The sequence below is a fragment of the Elephas maximus genome, chromosome 3 (genome assembly GCF_024166365.1).
Source record: "Elephas maximus indicus isolate mEleMax1 chromosome 3, mEleMax1 primary haplotype, whole genome shotgun sequence".
NCBI classification, from domain to species: domain Eukaryota; kingdom Metazoa; phylum Chordata; class Mammalia; order Proboscidea; family Elephantidae; genus Elephas; species Elephas maximus.
In genome coordinates, this window is record NC_064821.1 from 201654460 (window position 1) to 201682251 (window position 27792).

General features: G+C 40.4%; 1 protein-coding gene across 1 annotated transcript in view; it reads right to left on the reverse strand.

Annotated features, from left to right (window-relative positions):
- The window catches only part of SH2D1B (SH2 domain containing 1B), a 32541-nt gene extending 6642 nt beyond the window's left edge, over positions 1-25899 (reverse strand). Inside the window, exon 1 of the mRNA XM_049876036.1 lies at positions 25694-25899. Within this exon, the coding sequence (XP_049731993.1) occupies positions 25694-25827 (134 nt within the window). The 5' untranslated portion in view covers positions 25828-25899. The remainder of the gene's footprint in view (positions 1-25693) is intronic.
- Positions 25900-27792: the final 1893 nt, after the last annotated feature.

The window sequence follows — 27792 nt, forward strand, 5'->3', positions numbered from 1 at the left end:
GTTTCCATTAACTCTTGGACATGCTCTGATTTCATAGAAATACTAAAATATATAAAAACGAGAATCAAAAACATTGACATGAGGTTCAAGCTATCCATTTGATTCCTCCCCAGCCACATACATGCCAAGAAGTTAGTTGACTAATCTTTTGACTGAATTAATAAGTAAAAATGATAAGACAGGGAGTCACTTATAGCTATAAGGTACAGTTGCTACTCTAAGAACTTTCCCTCTAATTGTGTGGAGGCTTTGATAATTGACATCAAATCCCAGTCCCTTTCGTGGGGGTTTTCTAAGACCAGAATAACCCAGTAGGTGTCTTTAAATCCCATGGCAAACAATAAAGAGTTTTACATGAGTCCTTGTTCACATGTGACAAGTATGTCCTTAAAGAACCCACAAGTCTGGGAAGAGATCTCAAAAATGTCTTTTCACAGATGGATTGTTCAAACTGGGATCCAAAAGCAGTCCATACATTGCATTTGGTTGATCACATGGTTTTTTGAAACCTAACTCTCGTATAGCCTGTATTAGATTCTTAAGTAAATGATTTTAATTTTAATTACATTGTTGAATGTAATTAGGAAAATCTTCACTAGAGGAGTATAACGAGTACAACAGAGGGAGCTTCTGTAATGTTAATTAGTACAAAAGCTATACGAAATTATAAAGACAGACATTGCTCAAGTAAGGTCTTATTTTTGGCAAAGTATTTTTAATGAATAAAAAGCCACATTGCAGTAATACTTTACAAAGAAACTGATTTATATACCTAAATGCATTTGTTTTGCAATGTTTACCGGTAAATACTACAAGACATTACAGAACAGTGAATTTAGTATCTGTATTATATGACTGTTATTGAGTAGACTTAAATAACTTATTTTTAATGCCCTCTGTTCTAATTTTTGGAGCCCTGGTGGCACAGTGGCTAACAGCTTGACTGCTAATCAAATAGTTGGCAGTTGGAATCCACCAGCCTCTTCTTGGAAACCCTACTGCAGTTCTACTCTACCCAATAGGGTTGCTGTGAGTCAGAATTGACTTGACGGCAATGGGTTTTTGGCTTGGGTTCTACTTAGTATTTTATAAATCTGATTTATAAAACTTTTAAAGAAACGTGACTTTTCAGTATGCATTTACACTAAAGATATGTTAAAAGACCATGCTTCTGAAGGCTCTGTCCCCCATCACTAATGGTGGCAAGGGAGCCCCTCTCTAGCCTCCCAAGACTCACATCTTGCCTTTACTTTCTCCGTCTTAAATCCATCAGGCTAATCTTATTATGCCATTTATCCTGGTTTTTCACGGATTACAAGAGCTCCTAGTCTCAGGTCATCTTTGTATCCTGCATTCTAATCCCTCAAGACTCTGTGCAGTCTCTGTCGTGTCCCCTTCTTCCCAACTCCTGAAACTCTTCTACTGTGCTCCCTGAAGCTCAAGGTCCACCATCATAAGGTTCCATGTACCCTCAACCTATTCTCACATCACCCATTTCACCTCCTTGCTCTAAAGGAAACCTGGCTCTCCCCTTCTCCTGCAGCCCTCCTGCTTCATTCTCCCATCATTTCTCACTACTGGACCTGGAGGGGAGGCTAGCATTCTTCTTGTCCTGCTTCCCTCCAGCCTATGAATCCCCAGCTTTGAATTTCATGCCATCAGATTATATCACCCACTGCTCCTCATTGTTGCTGTCATTTCCTGACCCCTGGTTATTACCACTCATTTCTCCAGGTTTTAGCTCCCACCTCATTGTCACTATTTTCAGTACAATTCCCGTCTAGATTCTGGGCAATTTCAATTCACGTGTAGATTATCCTTCAACACCCTGATTTCTCAGGTTCTTGAACTCCTTTCCTTCAATAATCTTGTTCTCCACCTACCCCAGCGACTCACTCCCATGCTTATAACCAGGACTGGCTACATAAGTTTTGGGGCTCAGTACAAAATGAAAATGTGGGACCCCTTGTTGAAAAATGATTCGGGATTTCAAGATTGTGACAACAGAGAATTAAACCACACGTGGAGCCCTCTGAGTGTGGGGCCCTGTGTGACCGCACAGGTTGCATGCTTACGAAGCCAGTCCTCCATTGACCTTATAACTGCCAGTAACTAATAACCTTTTCACGATCTCAGTTTCATGCATCCCATCCTCTTTCCACTACTTCCCATTTTTCAAGGTACCTTCCTCCAGTACGCTGACCCCAACAAACCCTTGATCCCGTGAAAACTCCAATTCTTTGATCTTGCCTACTTTTTCACTGTTCCTCACCCTCTTGATGTCTTTGCTTCTTTCTTTACACCAGTTGCCGTTGAGTCAATTACTATTTAGCTTCAATTCATTGCACACCACTGTAATCACTGTATCTTTGACTCCTTTACCATCTTTTACTTTATTTACTCAATTAGCAAAACCAGAACCCTGATTAAATCCAACCCTCTGCAGCTGTATGTGACTGGGGAATACTCATAGCCATGTATACTGGTGTCACTTTAAATTAATGACCACAAACCCCAAGTGGGATCTTAGTGCATCTGGGCAATCATTTACTCCCCAATTCTTCTTGATGATGGTTCTTCCCTTCACCTTTCTACCCAAACCCCATCACCTCTTTTCCATCCTCACTCTTTTGTGGGTCAATTTATTTATTTTCATATTAAAAAAAATTTTTTTTTATTGTGCTTTAGGTGAAAGTTTACAGAGCAAGTTTCTCATTAGCAATTAATACACATATGGTTTTGTAACGTTGGTTGCCAACCCCACGATGTGTCAACACTCTCCCTTTCTCAACCTCAGATTCCTCATTTCCATTCATCCAACTTCCCTGTCCCTTCCTGCCTTCTCACCCTTGCCCCTGGGCTGATGTGCCCACATAGTCTTGAATACGTGGTTAAACTACGTGTGTTAATATTTGTTTTATGCCCATCTGATCTTTGTCTGGTGACTTCAGTACTGAGTTAGAAGGGTATCTGGGGACCATACTCTAGGGGCTTCTCCAGTCCCTGTCAGACAAGTAAGTCTGGTCTTTTTTTTTTTTTTAATTAACTTTTATTAAGCTTCAAGTGAAGGTTTACAAATCCAATCAGTCTGTCACATATAAGTTTACATACATCTCACTCCCTACTCCCACTTGCTCTCCCCCTCTTGAGTCAGCCCTTTCAGTCTCTCGTTTCGTGACAATTTTGCCGGCTTCCCTCTCTCTCTATCCTCCCATCCCCCCTCCAGACAAGAGCTGCCAACACAGTCTCAAGTGTCCACCTGATATAATTAGCTCACTCTTCATCAGCGTCTCTCTCCCACCCGCTGACCAGTCCCTTTCCTGTCTGATGAGTTTCTTCGGGGATGGTTCCTGTCCTGTGTCAACAGAAGGTCTGGGGACCATGGCCGCCGGGATTCCTCTAGTCTCAGTCAGACCATTAAGTTTGGTCTTTTTATGAGAATTTGGGGTCTGTATCCCACTGATCTCCTGCTCCCTCAGGGGTCCTCTGCTGTGCTCCCTGTCAGGGCAGTCATCTATTGTGGCCAGGCACCAACTAGTTCTTCTGGTCTCAGGATGATGTAGGTCTCTGGTTCATGTGGCCCTTTCTGTCTCTTGGGCTCTTAGTTGTCGTGTGGCCTTGGTGTTCCTCATTTTCCTTTGCTCCAGGTGGGTTGAGACCAATTGATGCATCTTAGATGGCCGCTTGTTAGCAATTAAGACCCCAGATGCCACATTTCAAAGTGGGATGCAGAATGATTTCATAATAGAATTATTTTGCCAATTGACTTAGAAGTCCCCGCAAACCATGTTCCCCAGACGCCCGCCCTTGCTCCGCTGACCTTTGAAGCATTCATTTTATCCCGGAAACTTCTTTGCTTTTGGTCCAGTCCAAATGAGCTGACCTTCCATGTATTGAGTGTTGTCTTTCCCTTCACCTAAAGCAGTTCTTATCTACTGATTAATCAATAAAAAACCCTCTCCCACCCTCCCTCCCTCCCCCCTTCGTAACCACAAAAGTATGTGTTCTTCTCAGGTTTACTATCTCTCAAGATCTTATAATAGTGGTCTTATACAATATTTGTCCTTTTGCCTCTGACTAATTTCGCTCAGCATAATGCCTTCCAGGTTCCTCCAAGTTATGAAATGTTTCAGAGATTCGTCACTGTTCTTTATCGATGCGTAGTATTCCATTGTGTGAATATACCACAATTTATTTACCCATTCATCCGTTGATGGACACCTTGGTTGCTTCCAACTTTTTGCTATTGTAAACAGAGCTGCAATAAACATGGGTGTGCATATATCTGTTTGTGTGAAGGCTCTTGTATCTCTAGGGTATATTCCGAGGAGTGGGATTTCTGGGTTGTATGGTAGTTCTATTTCTAACTGTTTAAGATAACGCCAGATAGATTTCCAAAGTGGTTGTACCATTTTACATTCCCACCAGCAGTATAAGAGTTCCAATCTCTCCGCAGCCTCTCCAACATTTATTGTTTTGTGTTTTTTCGATTAATGCCAGCCTTGCTGGTGTGAGATGGAATCTCACCGTAGTTTTAATTTGCATTTCTCTAATGGCTAATGATCGAGAGCATTTTCTCATGTACCTGTTGGCTGCCTGAATATCTTCTTTAGTGAAATGTGTGTTCATATCCTTTGCCCACTTTTTGATTGGGTTGTTTGTCTTTTTGTGGTTGAGTTTTGACAGAATCATGTAGATTTTAGAGATCAGGCGCTGGTCGGAGATGTCATAGCTGAAAATTCTTTCCCAGTCTGTAGGTGGTCTTTTTACTCTTTTGGTGAAGTCTTTAGATGAGCATAGGTGTTTGATTTTTAGGAGCTCCCAGTTATCAGGTTTCTCTTCATCATTTTGGTAATGTTTTGTGTTCTGTTTATGCCTTGTATTAGGGCTCCTAGAGTTGTCCCCATTTTTTCTTCCATGATCTTTATTGTTTTAGTCTTTATGTTTAGGTCTTTGATCCACTTGGAGTTAGTTTTTGTGCATGGTGTGAGGTATGGGTCCTGTTTCATTTTTTTGCAAATGGATATCCAGTTATGCCAGCACCATTTGTTAAAAAGGCTATCTTTTCCCCAATTAATTGACACTGGTCCTTTGTCAAATATCAGCTGCTCATACGTGGATGGATCTATGTCTGGGTTCTCAATTCTGTTCCATTGGTCTATGTGCCTGTTGTTGTACCAGTACCAGGCTGTTTTGACTACTGTGGCTGTATAATAACTTCTGAAATCAGGTAGAGTGAGGCCTCCCACTTTCTTCTTCTTTTTCAGTAGTGCTTTGCTTATCCGGGGCTTCTTTCCCTTCCATATGAAATTGGTGATTTGTTTCTCTATCTCTTAAAATATGACATTGGAATTTGGATCGGAAGTGCGTTAAATGTATAGATGGCTTTTGGTAGAATAGACATTTTTACTATGTTAAGTCTTCCTATCCATGAGCAAGGTATGTTTTTCCACTTAAGTATGTCCTTTTGAATTTCTTGTAGTAGAGCTTTGTAGTTTTCTTTGTATAGGTCTTTTACATCCTTGGTAAGGTTTATTCCTAAGTATCTTATCTTCTTGGGGGCTACTGTGAATGGTATTGATTTGGTGATTTCCTCTTCGGTGTTCTTTTTGTTGATGTAGAGGAATCCAAGTGATTTTTGTATGTTTATTTTATAACCTGAGACTCTGCCAAACTCTTCTATTAGTTTCAGTAGTTTTCTGGAGGATTCCTTAGGGTTTTCTGTGTATAAGATCATGTCATCTGCAAATAGAGATAATTTTACTTCCTCCTTGCCAATCCGGATGCCTTTTATTTCTTTGTCTAGCCTAATTGCCCTGGCTAGGACTTCTAGTACGATGTTGAATAAGAGCGGTGATAAAGGGCATCCTTGTCTGGTTCCCGTTCTCAAGGGAAATGCTTTCAGGTTCTCTCCATTTAGAGTGATATTGGCTGTTGGCTTTGCATAGATGCCCTTTATTATGTTGAGGAATTTTCCTTCAATTCCTATTTTGGTAAGAGTTTTTATCATAAATGGGTGTTGAACTTTGTCAAATGCCTTTTCTGCATCAATTGATAAGATCATGTGGTTTTTATCTTTTGTTTTATTTATGTGATGGATTACATTAATGGTTTTTCTGATATTAAACCAGCCTTGCATACCTGGTATAAATCCCACTTGATCAGGGTGAATTATTTTTTTGATGTGTTGTTGGATTCTATTGGCTAGAATTTTGTTGAGGATTTTTGCATCTATGTTCATGAGGGATATAGGTCTATAATTTTCTTTTTTTGTAATGTCTTTACCTGGTTTTGGTATCAGGGAGATGGTGGCTTCATAGAATGAGTTGGGTAGTATTCCGTCATTTTCTATGCTTTGGAATACCTTCAGAAGTAGTGGTGTTAACTCTTCTCTGAAAGTTTGGTAGAGCTCTGCAGTGAAGCTGTCCGGGCCAGGGCTTTTTTTTGTTGGGAGTTTTTTGATTACCGTTTCAATCTCTTTTTTTGTTATGGGTCTATTTAGTTGTTCTACTTCTGAATGTGTTAGTTTAGGTAGGTAGTGTTTTTCCAGGAATTCATCCATTTCTTCTACGTTTGCAAATTTGTTAGAGTACAATTTTTCATAATAATCTGAAATGATTCTTTTAATTTCATTTGGTTCTGTTGTGATGTGGTCCTTCTCATTTCTTACTCGGGTTATTTGTTTCCTTTCCTGTGTTTCTTTAGTCAGTCTAGCCAATGGTTTATCAATTTTGTTAGTTTTTTCAAAGAACCAGCTTTTGGCTTTGTTAATTCTTTCAATTGTTTTTCTGTTCTCTAATTCATTTAGTTCAGCTCTAATTTTTATTATTTGTTTTCTTCTGGTGCCTGATGGATTCTTTTGTTGCTCAGTTTCTATTTGTTCAAGTTGTAGGGACAGTTCTCTGCTTTTGGCTCTTTCTTCTTTTTGTATGTGTGCATTTATCGATATAAATTGGCCTCTGAGCACTGCTTTTGCTGTGTCCCAGAGGTTTTGATAGGAAGTATTTTCATTCTCGTTGCTTTCTATGAATTTCCTTATTCCCTCCTTGATGTCTTCTATGACCCAGTCTTTTTTCAGGAGGGTATTGTTCATTTTCCAAGTATTGGTTTCTTTTCCCTAGTTTTTCTGTTATTGATTTCTAGTTTCATTGCCTTGTGGTCTGAGAAGATGCTTTGTAATATTTCGATGTTTTGGACTCTGCAAAGGTTTGCTTTATGACCTAGTATGTGGTCTATTCTAGAGAATGTTCCATGTGCGCTAGAAAAAAAAGTATATTTTGCAGCAGTTGGGTGGAGAGTTCTGTATAAGTCAATGAGGTCAAGTTGGTTGATTGTTGTAATTAGATCTTCCGTGTCTCTATTGAGCTTCTTACTGGATGTCCTGTCCTTCTCTGAGAGTGGTGTGTTGAAGTCTCCTACTATAATTGTGGAGGTGTCTATCTCACTTTTCAATTCTGTTAAAATTTGATTTATGTATCTTGCAGCCCTGTCATTGGGTGCATAAATATTTAATATGGTTATGTCTTCCTGATCAATTGTCCCTTTTATCATTATATAGTGTCCTTCTTTATCCTTTGTGGTGGATTTAAGTCTAAAGTCTATTTTGTCAGAAATTAATATTGCTATTCCTCTTCTTTTTTGCTTATTGTTTGCTTGATATATTTTTTTTCCTTGTTGAGTTTTAGTTTGTTTGTGTCTCTAAGTCTAAGGTGTGTCTCTTGTAGGCAGCATATAGATGGATCGTGTTTCTTTATCCAGTCTGTGACTCTCTGTCTCTTTATTGGTGCATTTAGTCCATTTACATTCAGCGTAATTATAGATAAGTAAGTTTTTAGTGTTGTCATTTTGATGCCTTTTTATGTGTGTTGTTGACAATTTCATTTTTCCACATACTTTTTTGTGCTGAGGCGTTTTTCTTATTAAATTGCGAGATCCTCATTTTCATAGTGTTTGACTTTATATTAGTTGAGTCGTTACGTTTTTCTTGGCTTTTATCTTGAGTTATAGAGTTGTTATACCTTTTTGTGGTTACCTTATTATTTACCCCTATTTTTCTAAGTAAAAATCTAACTTGTATTGTTCTATATCGCCTTGTATCACTCTCCATATGGCAGTTCAATGCCTCCTGTATTTAGTCCCTCTTTTTGATTATTGTGATCTTTTACCTATTGACTTCCATGATTCCCTGTTATGTGTATTTTTTTTAATTAATCTTAATTTGTTTTTGTGATTTCCCTATTTGAGTTGATATCAGGATGTTCTGTTTTGTGGCCTTGTGTTGTGCTGATATCTGATATTATTGGTTCTCTGACCAAACAATATCCTTTAGTATTTCTTGTAGCTTTGGTTTGGTTTTTGCAAATTCTCTAAACTTGTGTTTATCTGAAAATATCTTAATTTTGCCTTCATATTTCAGAGAGAGTTTTGCTGGATATATGATCCTTGGCTGGCAGTTTTTCTCCTTCAGTGTTCTGTATATGTCGTCCCATTCCCTTCTTGCCTGCATGGTTTCTGCTGAGTAGTCTGAACTTATTCTTATTGATTCTCCCTTGAAGGAAACCTTTCTTTTCTCCCTGGCTGCTTTTAAAATTTTCTGTTTATCTTTGGTTTTGGTGAGTTTGATGATAATATGTCTTGGTGTTTTTCTTTTTGGATCAATCTTAAATGGGGTTCGATGAGCATCTTGGATAGATATCCTTTCGTCTTTCATGATGTCAGGGAAGTTTTGTGTCAGGAGTTCTTCAACTATTTTCTCTGTGTTTTCTGTCCCCCCTCCCTGTTCTGGGACTCCAATCACCCGCAGGTTATCCTTCTTGATAGAGTCCCACATGATTCTTAGGGTTTCTTCATTTTTTTTAATTCTTCTATCTGATTTTTTTTCAGCTATGTTGGTGTTAATTCCCTGGTCCTCTAGATGTCCCAGTCTGCATTCTAATTGCTCGAGTCTGCTCCTCTGACTTCCTATTGCGTTGTCTAATTCTGTAATTTTATTGTAAATCTTTTGGATTTCTACATGCTGTCGCTCTATGGATTCTTGCAATTTATTAATTTTTCCACTATGTTCTTGAATAATCTTTTTGAGTTCTTCAACAGTTTTATCAGTGTGTTCCTTGGCTTTTTCTGCAGTTTGTCTTATTTCATTTGTGATGTCTTGAAGCGTTCTGTAAATTAGTTTTTTATATTCTGTATCTTATAATTCTAGGATTGTATCTTCATTTGGGAAAGATTTTGATTCTTTTGTTTGGGGGGTTGGAGAAGCTGTCATGGTCTGCTTTTTTAAGTGGTTTGATATGGATTGTTGTCTCCGAGCCATCACTGGGAAACTAGTTTTTCCAGAAAATCCGCTAAAAAAAAATGCAGTCAGATCCCTATCAGAGTTCTCCCTCTGGCTCAGGCTATTCAGATGTTAATGAAGCCGCCTGGGGAGGGTGGGGGAGGGAACAGAGAGATAGGAGAGTAGTACCTCAGAATATAGCCAGAGTTGCTTGTCTTGCTTGGAATGACTATTATATCTGAGATTCCCGCGGGCGCGTCGCCTATGTGTGCTGGCTGTGTGGAGATTGCCCCCGGGGGGTCTGGCCTGCTGGAGTCACAGTCAGATCCTCCGCTTCCAGCCCCATGCCCAGCGTCAAGGCTCCCCTGCTGGGACGGTGCACTCTCGACTCCAAAATCAGTCGCTGCCTCCCGGGGACTTCTCGTCCCTCCAGCCGCGTTGCCGTGCCGCCTCCGAAAACCGGTTGGGCCCCCTCCCGGGGTTAGTTCAGGTGGGTGGCGCAGCTCCCCGTGCTTGTGCCATAACGGAGTGTCCCGGCAGGGACGCTGTTCTCCCCGCTCCAATACCAGTCACTGCCTCCCGGGGACTTCTACCGGTTGCGTCCCACGCCGCCCGCCCAAACCGGCTGGGCCCCCTCCCGGGGTTAGTTCAGGGGGGTGGAGCAGCTCTCCGTGTTTATGCCGTACCTGAGTCCAGTCCAAATCCCGGCGGGACGGTTCCCCAGCTGGGACGTTGCTCTCCCCGTTCCAAGACCAGTCACTGCCTCCCGGGGACTTCTCCTACCGGCTGCGTCACACGCCGCCCGCGGAACCGGCTGGTCCCCTCCCGGGGTTAGTTCAGGGGGGTGGAGCAGCTCTCTGTTCTTGTGCCGTACCTGACTGGTACGCTGGCTTCAGGCTCTGAAAACAATCGCTGCTTCCCCATATTAGTTCGTTCTCCGTCTCTAAATCTGTGTTTGTTGTTCATGGTTTATAGATTGTTATGTATGTGATCGATTCACTTGTTTTACCGTGTCTTTGTTGTAAGAGGGATCCGAGGTAGCGTCTGCCTAGTCCGCCATCTTGGCTCCGCCTCCGTCTGGTCTTTTTTTGTGAGTTTGAATTTTATTCTACATTTTTCTCCCACACTGTCTGGGACCCTCTATTGTGATCCCTATCAGCAGTTGGTGGTAGTAGCCAAGCACCATGTAGCTGTGCTGGACTCAGTCTGATGGAGGCTGTGGTAGTTGTTGTTCAATCTGTCCCTTGTGTCTTTGGTTTTCTTCATTCTCCCTCGTTCCAGACAGGGTGGGACAAGTAGGCATATCTAGATGGCCACTCATAAGCTTTTAAGACCCCAGACACTACTCACCAACCATCCTCACTTAACTGATGACTTCATTGAGAAGATTAAAGCAGTCAGAAGAGAAATTTTCTACTCCCACTGCCATGCTATTAGAATCTATACTCATATTATCTGCCCTTGTTGCTGTAGATGAACTTTGCATGTTCTCTAAAGTCGATCCCTCCTATTTCCACTGGATGCCATCTTGGCTCAGCTATTCAAGCACATAGTTCTAGCAATTCTTTCCATTCTCTCTCTCTGACATAATTAATAGTTATTCTTTACACAGCAGCCAGGGTGGACCTTTTAATAATGTAAGTCAGATAATGTCACTCTTCTGCCCAAAAAATATGGGCTTAGGATAGCCAGGTCAATTTTGAAAAAAAATAATAATAAGATTGGTGGTGATGGTGGGTTATTTCTGTCCTAATAGGTCTCAAGTCTTCTCATAAAGCTATGATAATTAAGATAATGAGAAACAGGTTCAGGGGTAGAATAAGATATTCATGGAACAGAATAAAGAACCCAGAAACAGACACTCTTGTGTGTGAAAGTCTGACATAAGACAGAGCTGTCAAAGAAAATCAGTGGGGACAGGAAGGACTATTTACTAAATGGTTATGGGGCAACTAATTGTGCATGTGGAAAAAATAAAACTGGATAACTACGTCAAACTTGGATTAAAGATCTCATTATGAAATGCAAAACATTAAGCTTTAGGAAAAAATAAATGTAAGTTTATTTTTCAACTTAATGACCTTGAGTTAAGAAAAGAATTCCTAAATTACTAAAACAACAAGCCACAAGAGGCATCTGGGGTCTTAAACGCTAGCAAGCAGCCATCTAAGGTGCATTGATTGGTCTCAACCCACCTGGAGCAAAGGAGTATGAAGAACACCAAAGACACGAGGTAATTATGAGGCCAAGAGGCAGAAAAGGTCACATAAAGCAGAGACTACATGAGCCTGAGGCCAGAAGAGCTAGATGGTGCCCGGCTATAACCGATGACTGTCCTGACAGGGAACACAACAGAGAACCCCTGAGGGAGCAGGAGAGCAGTGGGATGCGGACCCCAAATTCTCATAAAAAGACCAGACTTAATGGTCTGACTGAGACTAGAATGACCCCGGAGGTCATGGTCCCCAGACCTTCTGTTGGCCCAGGACAGGAACCATTCCCAAAGCCAACTCTTCAGACAGGGATTGGACTGAACAATGGGATAGACAATGATACTGGTGAGGAATGAGCTTTTTGGATCAAGTAGACACATGAGACTATGTTGGCATCTCCTGTCTGAAGGGGAGATGAGAGGGTAGAGGGGGTCAGAAGCTAGCCAAATGGACACAAAAAGAGAGAGTGGAGGCAAGGAGTGTGCTGTCTCATTGCGGGGGAGCAATTAGGAATATATAGCAAGGTGTTTATAAATTTTTGTATGAGAGTCCGGCTTGATTTGTAAACTTTCACTTAAAGCACAATAAACATAATAATAAAAAAAGTACAAGCCACAAGAAAAGAGTAAGAAATTACTCTATTAAAATTAAAATCTCTATTTATCTAAATACACCATAAACAAAGTGGAAAAAAGATGACAGACTGGGAGAAGGGGAGAAGATTACTGCAATATATATTTATATGGAGCCCATGGAGCCCTGGTGGCGAAGTGATTTAGCAGCTCGCTGCTAATCAAAAGGTCAGCAGTTCAAAACCACTAGTAACTCCTTGGGAGTAAGATGTGGCAGTCTGCTTCCTAAAGATTATAGCCTTGGAAGCCCTATGTGGCAGTTCTACTGTGTCCTATAGGGTTACTATGAGTCTAAATAGACTTGACAGAGATGGATGTATATATATATTGGTCTCGTGTGTTGTTGATTTGGTTCCATCTCAAAAGGACCCTATAGGACAGAGTAGAGCTGCCCCACAGGGTTTCCTAGGCTAAAATCTTTTTGGGAGCAGATTACCAGGTCTTTTCACCGATGGAGTGGCTGGCAGGTTTGAACTGCATACATTTCACTTAGCAGCCATGTACTTAACTATTGTGCCCCCAGGATTTATCTATACTTACACACACACACACACACTACAATAAGAAAAAGACAAATGAAATGGTCAATAAACGTGGTAAGATGACCCACTTCACTATCAGGGAAATATAAATTAAAACATGATGGGGTATCATTTTATTCCAGATTGGCAAAGATGTAAGAGTTTAATAGGACAAAATATTGGCTGTGACATGGAGCTATAGAAGGCTTTCTATATTGCTGATGGGAGTATAATTAGATGTAAATGTTTTGGAGAGCAATTTGGCAAAATATAATAAAGCTGAAATGCATACAACCCACGAGCCCAAATTTCTGCTTCCTGAGATGTCAATGCTGGAACAAAGTGACAAGATCAGTGTTTTATTATTTGTAAAAAAGTAAAAATCAGTGAAGCTAAATATTGGATACATTTAAAGTACAGAAAAATTCTAAACATATTCTAAAAAATCAGGTCAAAGTATAACTGGTAAACATATAATGAATGCATATTTTTTAATATGACCTAGTATTAGATTAAACTAATGAAAATATAGTATTAAAAATAACAAATGAGACTCTGTAAAACTGAACAAGTTATCATCAGTCATGAGCACAAATATTCTACTCAGATGTGGCATAAATATTCTACTAGGTTGGTTAATTGAAGCCGGGATTCAATAATGGCCTATACTCCAGTCCTATACTAGAGAGGTTGAAATGCTTGAACTCTCCTGGCATTTTATAGGGAAAGGAATCTGTGGGCTCAGGGAGATGGGAACATCATAATGGATCTATTATATGCAAACTACTCTGTCTTACGCCAGGAGCCTGAGGGACACCACCTTCACAATGCACTAAAAACACCTGTGGCGAGAGTACCACCATCTTTGAAAACTGTACCTCTCTTCTCAGGGCCAGAGTTGACAGTGGGAAGTGTTGCAACGTAATGGAGTGCCCTGATTTTAGTGGAAATAAGGGGATCCAGGAAGAGTAGCCGTCAGGTGGTGGCACGGAAATGAGAGAGCCAACGAGGGCACAGTCACCATTGTAAGGCAGAGGGATGGAATGGTACGAGAGTGGTTTGGTCCACAGGGACCTGTGGTGAAGCTTAATTGATCGCTGGATTCCAAGAAATGAAATAGATGCCTAAGGTGCTGCTAGATATATATACATATACATAAGTAGAAAAATTTTAGGTCCAGTGGACAGAAACCTAACTTGAGTCACGTAGTAGGAATTCATAGCCTCTTAACCAATGACAGACCTAAGCCAGTTCACTGGCCCAGGGCCCTTGTATTGGAAGGGATGCTGAGTTCCTGGATCCCTATAAGGAAGGACTGTGACCACAGATGAAGACTGTGGCTCTTCCCCCAAGCCTTTCCCAAAGAGACCTGCAGTTTTCCCCAGGTGGACTGTGTACTGGGAAAGGAAAAACACCCAGCCTTTCTGAGGGATGATATTGGCTTGGAGGAGTTCCTGGGTGGTGCAAACAATTAAGTGCTCCACTGCTGCTGAGAGGTTGGAGGCTAGAACCCACCCGGGGTGCTGCCTTGGAAGACAGGCCTGGCGATCTGCTTCCGAAAGGTCACAGCCTTGAAAACCCTACGGAGTAGTTCTACTCTGCACACATGGGGTCACCATGAGTCGAAATTGACTTCAACAGCAAGGAACAACAACATTGATACATGTAACTACATGGATGAACCTCAAAATAATTATTCTCAATGAAATCGGGAAGTCAGACAAAAAAGAATACATACTTTATGATACAATTCATATTAAATTACAGAAAATACAAACGAATTTATAGTGAGGAGGCATGGAAAGGAAGGATTACAGAGGGGCACAAGGAAAGTTTTGGAGGTGATGGATATGTTCATTATCTTCATTTTGGTGATAGTTTCGCAGATGTACAGATATGTCAAAATCACCAAATTGTGCACTTTTTCTTTTATATCAATGCTACCTCAATAAAGCTGTAATGATCATTTGTGGAATAAAAAGTGTACATGGAATTTGTTTTTTTGCTCTAAGTAATCCCTGGGTGGTGAAAGGAGTTAACATACTTGACTGCTAACTGAGAGTTTGGAGGTTCGAGTCCGCCCAAAGGTGCCTCAGAAGAAAGGCCTGGAGATCTACTTCTGAAAAACCAGCCACCACAACCCTTTGAAGCTCATTTCTACTCTGAAGTACTGGGGGTCACAGGAGTTGGAATCAACTCAACAGCGACTGGCGGTTCTGGAATATATAAACCAAATTAAGTGATTTTACAGTTATAGACCCTGCTGTTCTCCTGGTTGGTCTTTAGCATTGAGTAGAAAAACCATGTTTCCCGTATTTGCTGTTAAACCAAACCTGTGGCCGTCGAGTGGATTCCAACTCATAGCGACCCTACAGGACAGAGTAGAATTGCCTTATTGGATTTCCAAGGAGCGGCTGGTAGATTTGAACTGCTGACCTTTTGGTTAGCAGCCAAAAGCTTAACCACTGTATCACCAGGGCTCCTATTTGCTGTTAGGTCCTTGATAGACATGTGGTGACTTGCCCCCCATTGTGGGAGTGAACACCGTGGAAGCAGCTGCGGACATGACAAGAAGGAGTGAGACCCAGCTAGTCATTCAATTATTTCCGAGGTTTACAATACTTGGTGTATTGAAATACCTGCTCCTTTGGTTTTCCTGTGGAAATCATCAGCCTCACTTAAAATATGAAAAATACACAGGCCTTATAAAGGCTATTGAAAATATTTTTGGCATTAAGTTCTCAGTTAAGGTTGGAAAAGTCTATAATCAGGCCCTTCACTCTTTCTGTTAGCCATTTGTTGTGAGCAGCCATCACGTGAGGTGCTGTGCAGGGATCTGTGAGCCCATGAACAGCTCACAGGTTAGTAATTGGCCTCATGGTGTGACCAGGGTCATGAGAAAACTTGTTCAAGTTTTTAGTTTTATTTTAGCCAAATTTTGAAAGATCAGTTGGAGGAAATGAAACTATGTGCTATGATATCAGCTGTGTGCTCTACATTTTTCTGAGCCATGGTAGAAGCAGGGGCATGCAAGTCAATAAAGAACGTTGTAAGACTTCTTATCTCTGGCCCTCTCACTGCTCTGGATTGGAGTGTCAGTTTCTCGGTGTGTGTAAATGTCTTAAGTGTAATTTCATGCTTAGAAGTTATCCTAAGGAGAGAGTTGGGCAAGCTTTCCAAGATGTAAGTACAAAATTGTCTGTTGTCTCAGTGGATGGAAATTGAAAATAAAAATCAGAAATAACCTAAATGTATGTCTATATTACAATCTATCCAAGCCGTAAAATACTAAGCAGTCATGAAAAAGCAGTCATGAAAGGATGGTGTTTATTGGGTTCCTTTGATGTGGAAAGATGCCTACGATATATTGAAGAGAAAGCAGGTTGTAAACGACCAGGTATGATGAACAATTGACGTCAGTATATATTTGCTTATATAGGTGTGTGCAGAAAGAATGAGCTGGAGAGATTTGTGCCAAAATATCAAAAAGGCGATTCTGAATAATGGGATTAAAGGCATTTCTGCTTTCTTCTTAAACCTTTCTCTAGAATTGATTTTTTTTCTGCAATGAACTTGCATTATCTTTATAAACAACAGAAAAGTCAAATTTTTTTTTTCCCCTCCCTAGACTCTAGAGACTTCCTAAAAACCTCAGAATCTGAGAGCTGGAAATAAACCTCAGGACCTTCTCTGCCACAGTGAGGACACACAGTATTTTAGAGTTCAGGTCCTTCTCAGCCGCCCTGTGGCTGTAAAAAGTCCCCACTTTCCCTTCACACCTGCAAATAAACCCTTTGCACTTCCTCATATCTACTGCATTTGATTCTACTGATCGTAAAGGCAGACACAGCTCCAATCTGCCGACACTCACGAAGTCGCCCTACACAGATAGTGTTTTGCACATCAGGGTTTGCTGGAGCTTTAGCATGTTCTAAGCTCAAGTAACATTTCCTGTCCGTGGTCACCACATAGCTTTCCGGTCAGTGCTATATGCTGCTAAGTCAACACCCTCTGTGACTTCTCTATTTCTAACTTGCACCATAGTGTCTTCATTTAGATCTGTGAAAACACAGAAGTTGTTATATCACTGTTCTAATGTAGCAAAGAAGGGACTATTCATCTCTAAGACCCAGAATGACACAGTTCTGCAAATCAGGATCCACTGTCCAGCCCTCAAGTCCCCCAGCTTGGGCACTTAGCAACAGGGTTCCAAGGTTACTACCTTGAACAGAGTTCAGTGGAACTGTGGATGCTTGTAAGGCAGGGGACATAGTAACGTATTAAGAGTTTGGACTTATGAAAGTTATTAATAAGAAGTTGGTGTTTTCTTCCCTATAAAATAGGGATACTGTCACGAACTGCAAAGGATTTTACAAAGGACAAGTGAAAAAACACATATAACATGCTTAGCACAGTTGGGCTCACAGAAAGCACCTACGTGGTCGCTACTACTACATAGGTATAGGCAACCAGGCTAATGCTTGTGTTATAGATAGTAATTTTGGCTTTGTTCACATAGGGCTGTTCATTGGAGCATAGATTGCTTTAGGAGACCTACTCAGAGGAGCCTTTCCTGACACCCAACCTGCATGCGGTAGCCTCTGTCCCTCCCTGTCACATGACTTTGTTTTGATCATATTTTCTCCTTCCACTAGACTATAAATCCCCACGTGTTGCCTGTAGTATTTATCACTGCTTCACCAGTGCCTAGGACCGTGCCTGGAACATAACAGGTACTCAGCATATGCTTGTTGAATGAATGAATTCATTCATCCTCCAAGGCCCAGCCCCAATGTCAGACTCCCCACCCCCTGATGAATGAATCACTCTTTGCTCTGTGTTCCCATAGTGCCCTGATCATAATCCCAACACCATAGTTATCAGACGGCATCATGGTGTCTGTTTACTTCTTCATTTTCACCACTAGGCTCTGCACTTGTGTTGAAGCCATCAGCTGAGTGCCTGGTACATGGGAGATACTAAGTCATCCCTGGGTGGTGCAGATTGTTAACGTGCTTGACTGCCAACCAGAAGGTTGGAGGTTTGAGTCCACCCAGGGGTGCCTTGGAAGAAAGGCCTGACAATTTACTTCTGAAAACATCTGCCATTGAAAACTCTATGGTGCAGTTTTATTCTGACATACATGGGGTCACATGAGTCAGTATCAACTCAACAGCAACAAGTTTCAAGTAATCATCAAACAACTTGAATGTACTGTGCTGACCTGTGTGATAATAAGTTTTTACAAGAAACTATGGTAAAAAAAAAAAAAAAAATTTTTTTGGGGGGGGGTTGGGGCCCTGGTGGTGTAATGGTTAAGAGCTCAGCTGCTAACCAAAAGGTCAGCAGTTTGAATCCACCAGCCGCTCTTTGGAAACCCTATGGGTCAGTTCTACTCTGTCCTATGACGTCACTATGAGTCAGAATTGACTTGATAGCAAAAGGGTTTGGTTTTTGGTATTGTGGGGGTAGGACTTCCTGGGTGGTGCAGAGTTAAACGCTCAGCTACTAACCAAAAGGTCGGTCATACAAATGTACTCAGAGATACTTTGGGAGAAAGGCGTAGTGATCTGCACCCAACAGGTCACAGTCACAGAAAACCCTATGGAGCAAGCTTTACTCTGACGCTCTGAGGCTGCCATGAGTTGAAATCAACTCAACAGCAATTTTTTTTTTAATCTATAGAGCTTTGCTATTTTATTTTATTGTGCTTTAGGTGAAAGTTCACAACTCAAGTTAATTTCTCATTCAAAAATTTATACACATATTGTTTTGTGATATTGGTTGCAATCACCGCAATGTGACAGCACTCTTCACTTTTCCAACCCAACTTCCCTGTGTCCATTTGTCCAGTTCCTGTCCCTCCTGCCTTCTTGTGTTGCTTTTGGACAGGAGTTGCCCATTTGGTCTTGTATATTTGATTGAATTAAGAAGCGCGTTCCTCACGTGTGTTTTTTGTTTGTTTGTTTGTTTTATAGGCCTGTCTAATCTTTGTCTGAAAAGTGGGCTTCAGGAATTGTTTCGGTTCTGGGTTAGTAGAGTGTCCAGGGGCCGTAGTCTCAGGTGTTCCTCCAGTCTCTGTCAGATCAGTAAGTCTGGTCTTTTTTTTTTTTTTTTTTGTGACTTTGAATTCTGTTCTACATTTTTCTCCCACTCTGTCTGGCATTCTCTGTTGTGATCCCTGTCAGAGTGGTCACTGGTTGTAGCTGAGTCTCCTAGGCTCAGGCTGGTGGAGTCTCTGGTTCATGTGGTCCTTTAGTCCTTTGGGCTGGTATTTTCCTTGTGTCTTTGGTTTTCTAATTCTCCTTTGCTCCGGATGGGATGGGGCCAATGGATGTATCTTAGATGGCCGCTCACAACCTTTTAAGACCCCAGACGCTACTCACCAAACTGGGATGTAGAACATTTTCTTTATGAACTATGTTATGCCAATTGACTTAGATGTCCCCCAAGACTATGGTCTCCTGCCCCCAACCCCTCCTACTCAGTCCCTCAAACTGTTTGGATATGTCTAGGAAACTTCCATGCTTTTGCTTTGGTCCAGTTGTGCTGACTTCTCCTATACTGCGTGTTATCCTTCCACTTACCAAAGGTGACACTTGTCTACTATCTAGTTAGCAATTTCCCCTCCCCATCTCTCCCCACCCTTATAACCATCAAAGAATGTTTTTTCTGTATGTAAACCTTTTCTTGAGTTCTTATAATAGTTGTCTCATACAATATTTGTCCTTTTGTGATTCATTTATTTCACCCTCCAGATTCATCTGTGTTGTGAGATGTTTCATGAATTCATCATTGTTCTTTTTCATTAAATAGTATTCCATTGTGTGCATGTACCATAATTTGTTTATTCATTCATCTGTTGATGGGAATTTAGGTTGTTTCTGTCTTTTTGCTATTGTGAATCATGCTGCAATGAACATGGGTGTGCATATGTCTATTTTTGTGCTGGCTCTTATTTCTCTAGGGTATATTCCTAGAAGTGGGGTTGCTGGATTGTATGGTATTTCTATTTACAGCCATATGGTTTTCCAAAGTGGTTGTACCATTTTACATTTCTACCAGCAGTGCGTGAGAGTTCCAATCTCCCCACAAACTCTCCATCATTTGTTATTTTGTGTTTTTGGATTAGTGCTAATATTGATGATGAGATTGATGCAGAAAAGACATTTGCCAAAGTCCAACACTCATTCCTGATTTAAGAATTTCATTAAAATAGGAATAGAAGGGAAATTCATTGACATAATAAAGAGCATTTATACAAAGCCAATAGCCAACAGCCAACATCATTCTAAATGGAGAGAGACTGAAAGTGCCCCTCTCGAGAACAGAAACCAGACAGGGATGCCCTTTATCACCACTCTTATTTAACATGTTGCTGGAAGTCCTAGCTAGAACAATAAGGCAAGAAATAAAGGGCATCCAAATTGGTAAGGAAGAGGTAAAACTATCCCTATTCACAGATGATATGATCTTACACACAGAAAACCCCAAAGAATCCACAAGAAAGCTACTGGAACTAGTAGAAGATTTCAGGAAAGTGGCAGGATACAAGATTAACATACAAAAATCAGTTGGTTTCCTCTACATCAACAAAGAGAACTTTGAAAAGGAAATGACCAAATCAATACCATTTACAGTAACCCCCAAGAAGATAAAGTACTTAGTAATATATCTAACCAGGGACATAAAAGACCTAAAGAAAGAAAACTACAAAACACTACTACAAGAAACCAAAACAAACCTACACAAGTGGAAAACATACCATGTTCATGAATAGGAAGACTCAGCATTGTGAAATGTCAATTCTACTCTAAGTTATCCCAGATACAATGCAATCCTGATCCAAATTCCAACTGCATTCTTTAACAAGATGGAGAAACAAGTCACCAACTTTATACGGAAAGGGAAGAGGCCCTGGATAAAAAAAGCATTACTGAAGAAGAAGAACAAAGTGGCAGGCCTCTCACTATCTGATTTTAGAGCCTATTATACAGCCACAGTAGTCAAAAGAGTCTGGTACTGGTACAACAGACACGAAGACCAATGGAACAGAATTGAGGACCCAGATGTACATCCATCCATCTATGAGCAGTTGATATTTGACAAAGACTCAAAGACTGTTTAATGGGGGAAAGACAGTCTTTTTAGCAAATGGTGTTGGCATAACTGGATATCCATCTGTTAAAAAATGAAACAAGATCCATACTTCACACCAAGTACAAAAACTAACTCAAAATGGGTCAAAAACCTAAATACAAAATCTAAAACGATAAAGATCATGGAAGAAAGACTAGGGACAGTGCTAGGAGCCCTAATGCATGACATGAATAGGATACAAGCTATACTTAACAATGCATAAACACCATAAGAGAAACTAGATAACTGGTAGCTCCTAAAAATTAAACACTTATGCTCATTAAAAGACTCCACCAAAAGAGTAAAAAGACAACCTACAGACTGGGAAAAAAATTTTGGCTATGACATATCCAACAAATGTCTAATTTCTAAAATCTATAAGATACTGCAGCACCACAACAACAAAAAGACAAATAATCCAATTAAAAAATGGGCAAAGGTTATGAACAGACACTTCACCAAAGAAGACATTCAGATAGCTAACAGACACATGAGGAAATGCACGCAATCATTAGCCATTAGAGAAATGTTTTTTTGTTTATGGTAGAGACAGCCACGAGGGCCATTTGACCTGAACCTTAAGCCTGAGGGTACTTGAAATTTTGTCTGCCTTTCAGTGACGTGGGCAGGGAGTAGGCTGAAGCTTGGTCACGTGCACATACCCAACAAACATTTATTCTTGTCTATTTAGTTTCTTGTTATTATTAGTTTTTTGTGGTGACCTATGCTTTTAGATGAATATACAAGTTAGGCTGATATACTACAGAACAGTTGAGAATAAATGTCAATTTTCAAAGAGATTTTACACATAGACCACATACCGTGAAGCCCCACCTGTCCCTACCACATCCCTTGCACTGGCTTCTTTTTTCCATTCCCACTGCTCGGCCCACCACAGCTCATTCTTCAACATCTCCCATCTAGTGACACAGCAGTATCACAGTCATCTCCTGGTTCCAGTACATTCTCCATATCAGATCGGCAACCCAGGACTAGCCTTGTCACTCCCCGGCTCAGAAACAATCCATTTCTCCCCTTTATCTACAGCAAAATTCTCTTAATACCCCATTATCTTATCTCAAACCTAGTTTTCTTAAAAGTACTTTCCAAACTACCTTTCAGGAACCCTGTTTGATTCATACGTGTATTAAAATATCCTCCGTTCCTAACTCTTCTCACAGAAATGCCCTTCATTTCATTTCTATGTAACAGAATTTTTTTATACCTTGTTTTATTTATTTAAATGTTTCAGATCTCTAAGGAAAATTGGAAGTTACCTATTTGAATCTCCTTAGAATTTCCCCAGGCCCTAGCACAGTGCTTTTGCATATAGTAAGGACTCATTACATTTTTATAAACATTTTTTAAATTATAAAAATAATACATGCATATGTAAAACATTTAAACAGCACAAAGAAGTTATCAAATAAAAAGAAAGAATCCACAACTCTTCTCCTAACTTGAAAGGTTGGAGGTTCTGGTCCACCTCTGGGAGTCTTGGAAGAAAGGCTTAGCAATTTGCTCTAAAAAAAACCAGTCATCAAAAACTCTATGAGGCACAATTCTACTCTGATATACATGGGGTTGCGATGAGTTGGAATCCAGATGGCAACTAGTTGTTATATATCTTCTAGAAGTTTTATATGAATAGACAAGGATTTTTTTTTTTTACACAAATAGGATCCTACTTTGTACCTTGCCTTTTTCACCCAACAATAGATCATGAAGTTTTTTTTGTACCATGTATGAAATAACCCAACTTTGTTTTGCATAGGTTATATTCCAATGACTATATGGATGTCCTCTTATGGACTGTTTAGACTATTTCCAATTTGTACATATTTTGTGCAGACATAACTCTAAGAAATGTTTATTGGTGAAATTTTTAGTCAAAAGCTATATCCATGCATTTTATATCTTGGCCACATTACCATTCAAAGAAGGCCTGGCGGTGCAATGGTTAAGTGCTGAGCTGCTAACCTAAAGGTCAGCATTTTGAACCCACCAGTCACTTCACGGCTTTTCTACTTTGTCCTATTGGGTCACCATGAGTCACAATCGACTCGATGGCAATGAGTTTTTTTATGATTCAAACAGGTTGTATCAAAGTGTGCAAGACTGTTTCCCAACACTCTAATTCCTCTAGGCATTTTCACAGTTTGAATTCTTGTCCATTGAATAGGAAAAAATGGCATCTTACTATTCTTAGGGGCCTGGTGGTGCAGTGGTTAAGAACTCAGGTGCTAACCAAAACATCAGCAGTTCAAATTCACCAGCTACTCCTTGGAAACCCTGTGGGGCAGTTCTACTCTGTCCTATAGGTACTCTATGAGTCGGAATCGACTCTACGGCAATGGGTTTGGATTTTTTTTTTTTTTTGGTGTTGTTTTAACTTGTATTTCTTTAATTATGAGTGAGCTGTAGCATTTTTCCATATCTTTCTTTTCTGAGAATCTCCTGCTCGTATGCTTTCTATTTTTCTATTGATTTTTTTAAAGTTCTTTATATGTTAATAAAAATTATTATTTTTTTTGTCAATAGTCTTTTAAGTTTTTTTTTTTTTTACTATGGTCACGTTTGTCATTCTTTTATGGTTTCTGCATCTCATTTTTTTGCTTAGAAAGGCTTTCTCAATTCCAGGACTTTTTTTTTTTTAATAATTTGTGTTTTAATATTTGTGATTTCATTTTTTAAAAAATAAGTTAAGTATTAGAACCATTTTGAATTAATTTCATTTTAAGGGATCTAGGTTTACTTTTTTCTAAGTGACTAGTCAAGTGCCCATTAGTCATCATTCATCTTTTCCTCTTTGATTCGAAACACTCTTTTTAGCAAATGCTAAATTCCATGTGTACTTGACCTTGTTTCTGGATTCTATATTCTATTTTATTGATCTGTCAGTACCAAACTCTTTCAATTTCTGTAGTAATTACTATAGTTTTATAATGTATTAATATTTTAATATTTGGTAGAGCTAGTCTTTCTTTTTTAAATTAAAGAATCTTTGGCTATTCCAGCAGGTTCCATGTTCTACCCCTAACCTAGGTCAACTTCACTGTCCTTGCAGCAAATTTTTAAAAAAATCTGTCTTTTCTCCTGGAAACATATGGAATATTTTAGATTAATTTAAGGTGAACAGACAAGCTTCCAAACTTGAGACCTTCCATTCATTCAAGATTTTTTGTAAGCTTCCCAGTAGATATTTAAGTCAGTCTTACACATGTCATAGTACATTTATTCCTGCATGTTACTATTTTTGCTAATGTAAATAGGATGTTTAATCTGAATTTTATCTAATACATTTTAAGCAAATTTGAGTGAGTCATATCATTTGTAACTATTGACCTATTCATGTCAATATGTTTAATTTAATCAATTAAGTTAATAATTAATCAATAACTCAAATTAATTAAATGCATGACTTGACCTGACCCACTGCTGTGGAGTTGATTCTGACTCATAATGACACTATAGGCCATAGCAGAACTGCCTCGTAGAATTTCCAAGGCTGTATATCTTTATAGAACCATACTGCCACATATTTCTCCTGTGGAGCAGCTGGTGAGTTCAAACCACTGAACTTTCAGTTAGGAGCCAAGTGTTTTAACCACTGTGCCACTGTGGCACCTTAATTAGATGCATCATTTTCCTAATATGGAATCAATTCATCTTTGATGGATTGGACCACACTTGGTCATAGTGTGTTTTCTCCTTTAATGGGCTACTGGATTCTATCTGTTAATACACCCTCTCCTTTCTTATCGACATGGTTAGGTTCCAAAGACCAGGTCATTATGTGAAATCAGTGTTACACGAAAAAGGAGGATGTCCACATCCGATGGCAAAATCGAGAATGATTACATCACAACATAACTGCCAGATTACGTCATTATATAACTGCCAACCCACTGAGTATCATGGCCCAGTCAAGCGGACACATAACCTTAACCATAAAAGCCAGCATTACTCTTGCCTCACACTCCAGCATTATTACTACCCAACATACGTTGTTAATGGGTAAAATAGTAGGATAGTCGATTTTTTCCTGTTGTCATAAATGCAAAATGTCAGATAACAAGATAGTCGATAAGTGAGGAGAAATCCAAAAACTCCTTGTTGTCAAGACAGTAATGACAATCACTTTTTTCTGAGTAGCTCCCATAGAGACACCTGGGTTTTAATTCCTTTAATAGAAGAAAAGTGTCAGTGGACTCTACAAAGAGAAGAGCACACAAAGATAGGAGGTGTCTACTGATAACTGTTTGGGATTGCTTTTTTAAACTGAGCATAAACAAGTTCCCTCAGCAAGGTAGCTCTGATACCCTGGGCTGGAATTCCTTACTCAATTCAAACTTTTTGGAAACACCAGATGAGTTTTAACACAAGCAAGTCATTTGAGACATTCAGGTCTCTGTTTCCTTACATACAAAATGGTGGCCGCTTATGTACACAAGAAGTGTACAAGGAAATGACACTTGTTGAAGTCCTTTACTAATCTGAATAAAAATTGTGAAATATTATTATAATTTAAGTATTCCAAGTAGAGGCAGCAGAATACATGTAAAAACTTGGTCTCTCAGATTGAAATCTCAAAAGGGTGCCCAACCTATTCCATACCAAATAAACAGACTTCTAGAGAAGAGAATCTTTCTCACTTTTCTACCTTCTCCCCACTCCCCCTCACCTCCCATGCTTCCTGCAGCCCTCTCCTTCACCCAGAGGCTCTGCTTAGGTGGCATTTACATCAGGGAGAGAGAGGGCAGATGGAAGAGCAGGGACAGACGCCTTCTTTCCAACCTCTCCCAGTCCTCACTCGACTCATTTGGGTTGCAAAGTCAGAGTGAAATGCAATTCCTTTTATATTTGGTTGCCATCACTACATTTGATGTAGTATTTGACTGTAAGGTTACTCACGAGACACAGAGGCACAGCGCTCCTGGCACCGACTCGCTGTCCCTCAACAGAAAGTTGCCATCTACTCCTTCCCTGAGCAGCAAGATCTCACAGTCTCTCTTGGTCAAGGGGCCGTGGTAGTAAGGTAGATCCATGGAGAGCCCCGTCGTATCACAGGCCACCTTGTCGGCCTGAAATCCAGCCCCAATTCGAGGGCCAGCTCTAAGGAGGGAAGTGGAGGCAGCTGGCCTGACGTAACTATGGAAACACTTCTTCCTTTTCTGGCCAGTGGGAGTGAGATGAAGTTTCTCTGTGAGACTCAGCCAGCTTCAGGAAGTGAGAGGGGCGGGGGTGATGAAGTGACCAAGCCATTTCAGTATATAAAAGGCTTGAGTGTAAGTTTCTTTGACTCATAGAATCGGATGGGAACACTTTCTAGCACATAGTGGAAACAGTGATGTTCAATGGCTGGGGCTGCAATGCTGAAGTTAAGCTTCCCAGAACTGGGCTGCAGCCTTGTGTATCACCCTATATTGCTAGGCTTTGCCTCCTCTGGCTGCTAGGATCCTCTCCTGAGAGAGCACCACCGCTTTTGCTATAACAGCTGCCCATTTTCTGCTGAAGCTACCTATGATTAGCCATGCTTAGCCCAGAATGGGTGCTCAAAAAGTATTTGGATGCTGTTATGAGGGTGGGGAGGAAGGAGAGGGAGGGTGAAAGGTATTCATGAGTTAGATAGTAGATAAGAATTATTTTAGGTGAAAGGAAGGACAATACACAATACAGGGGAAGTTAGCACAACCGGACTAAACCAAAAGCTGAGAAGTTTCCTGAACACAACCAAACACTTTGAGGGACAGAGTAGCAGGGACAGGGGTCTGGGGGACCATGGTTTCAGAGGACATCTAGGTCAATTGGCATAACAAAGGTTATTAAGAAAATGTTCTGCATCCTATTTTGGTGACTGGCATCTAGAGACTTAAAAGCTAGGGAGCGGCTGCCTAAGATAGGTCAATTGGTCCTGACCCACCTGGAGCAAAGGAGAATGAAAAACACAAAAAACACAAGGAAAATATTAGCCCAAGAGACAAAAGGGGCCACATAAACCGGAGACTCCATCGGCTGAGACCAGAAGAACTAGATGGTGCCTGGCTACCACCAATGACTGCCCTGACAGGGAACACAACAGAGAGTCTCTGACAGAGCAGGAGAAAAGTGGGGTGCACAACTCAAATTCTATTAAGAAGACCAGACTTAATGGTCTGACTGAGACTAGAGGGACTCTGGAAGAAGACATGGACCCTGGACTCTCTGTTAATCCAGAACTGAAACCATTCCCAAAGCCAACTCTTCAGACAAAGAATAGACTGGACTATAAGACATAAAATAATACTCATGAAGAGAGTGCTTCTTAGCTCAAGTAGACACATGAGACTAAATGGGCAGCTCCTGTCTGGAGGTGAGATAATAAGGCCAAAGGGGACAGAAGCTGGTTGAATGGACACAGGAAACCTGGTGTGGAAAGAAGGAGTGTTCTATCATATTATAGGGAGAGCAACTAGGGTCACATAACAATGTGTGTATAAATTTTTGTATGAGAAACTAACTTCAACTGTAAACTTTCACTTAAAGCACAATAAAAGAAATTTTTTTAAAGGTATTTGAATGCTGAATGAATTCAGATTTGTCCAGACACAATGGGAAAATTGAAAGGATGACATTTCCATGGGTCAAATTACATGAAAAATAGAAGACATCAATGCGAAGAGAAATCAACTGGACACCACTGGGAAGGACAGTCCATTTCGTGACTAAGGCTCCTAGCCACCGAGGGAAAAAGGCTATTTTTAACATCCTCAGGCATTGTGCCTTTTGGGGGAGTGACTGGTACAAGTGGAAGGGATAACTGGGTACGAAAACTTACCGCAGGAATGCTTCTTCCAGGTGGAAGAAAAGAAGATATTGGGCTTGGGTTTGGAAACCCCCAGTTCCTATGGAGTTCCCATTCTGGGGGACAGCAGTGATCTGTCCCCATGAAGAAAGACCAAAAAAAAAAAAAACTATCCAGCCAGAGACACCCCGTTTAGACCAGGGCACGTAGTGCTGATGAGAAAATCCTT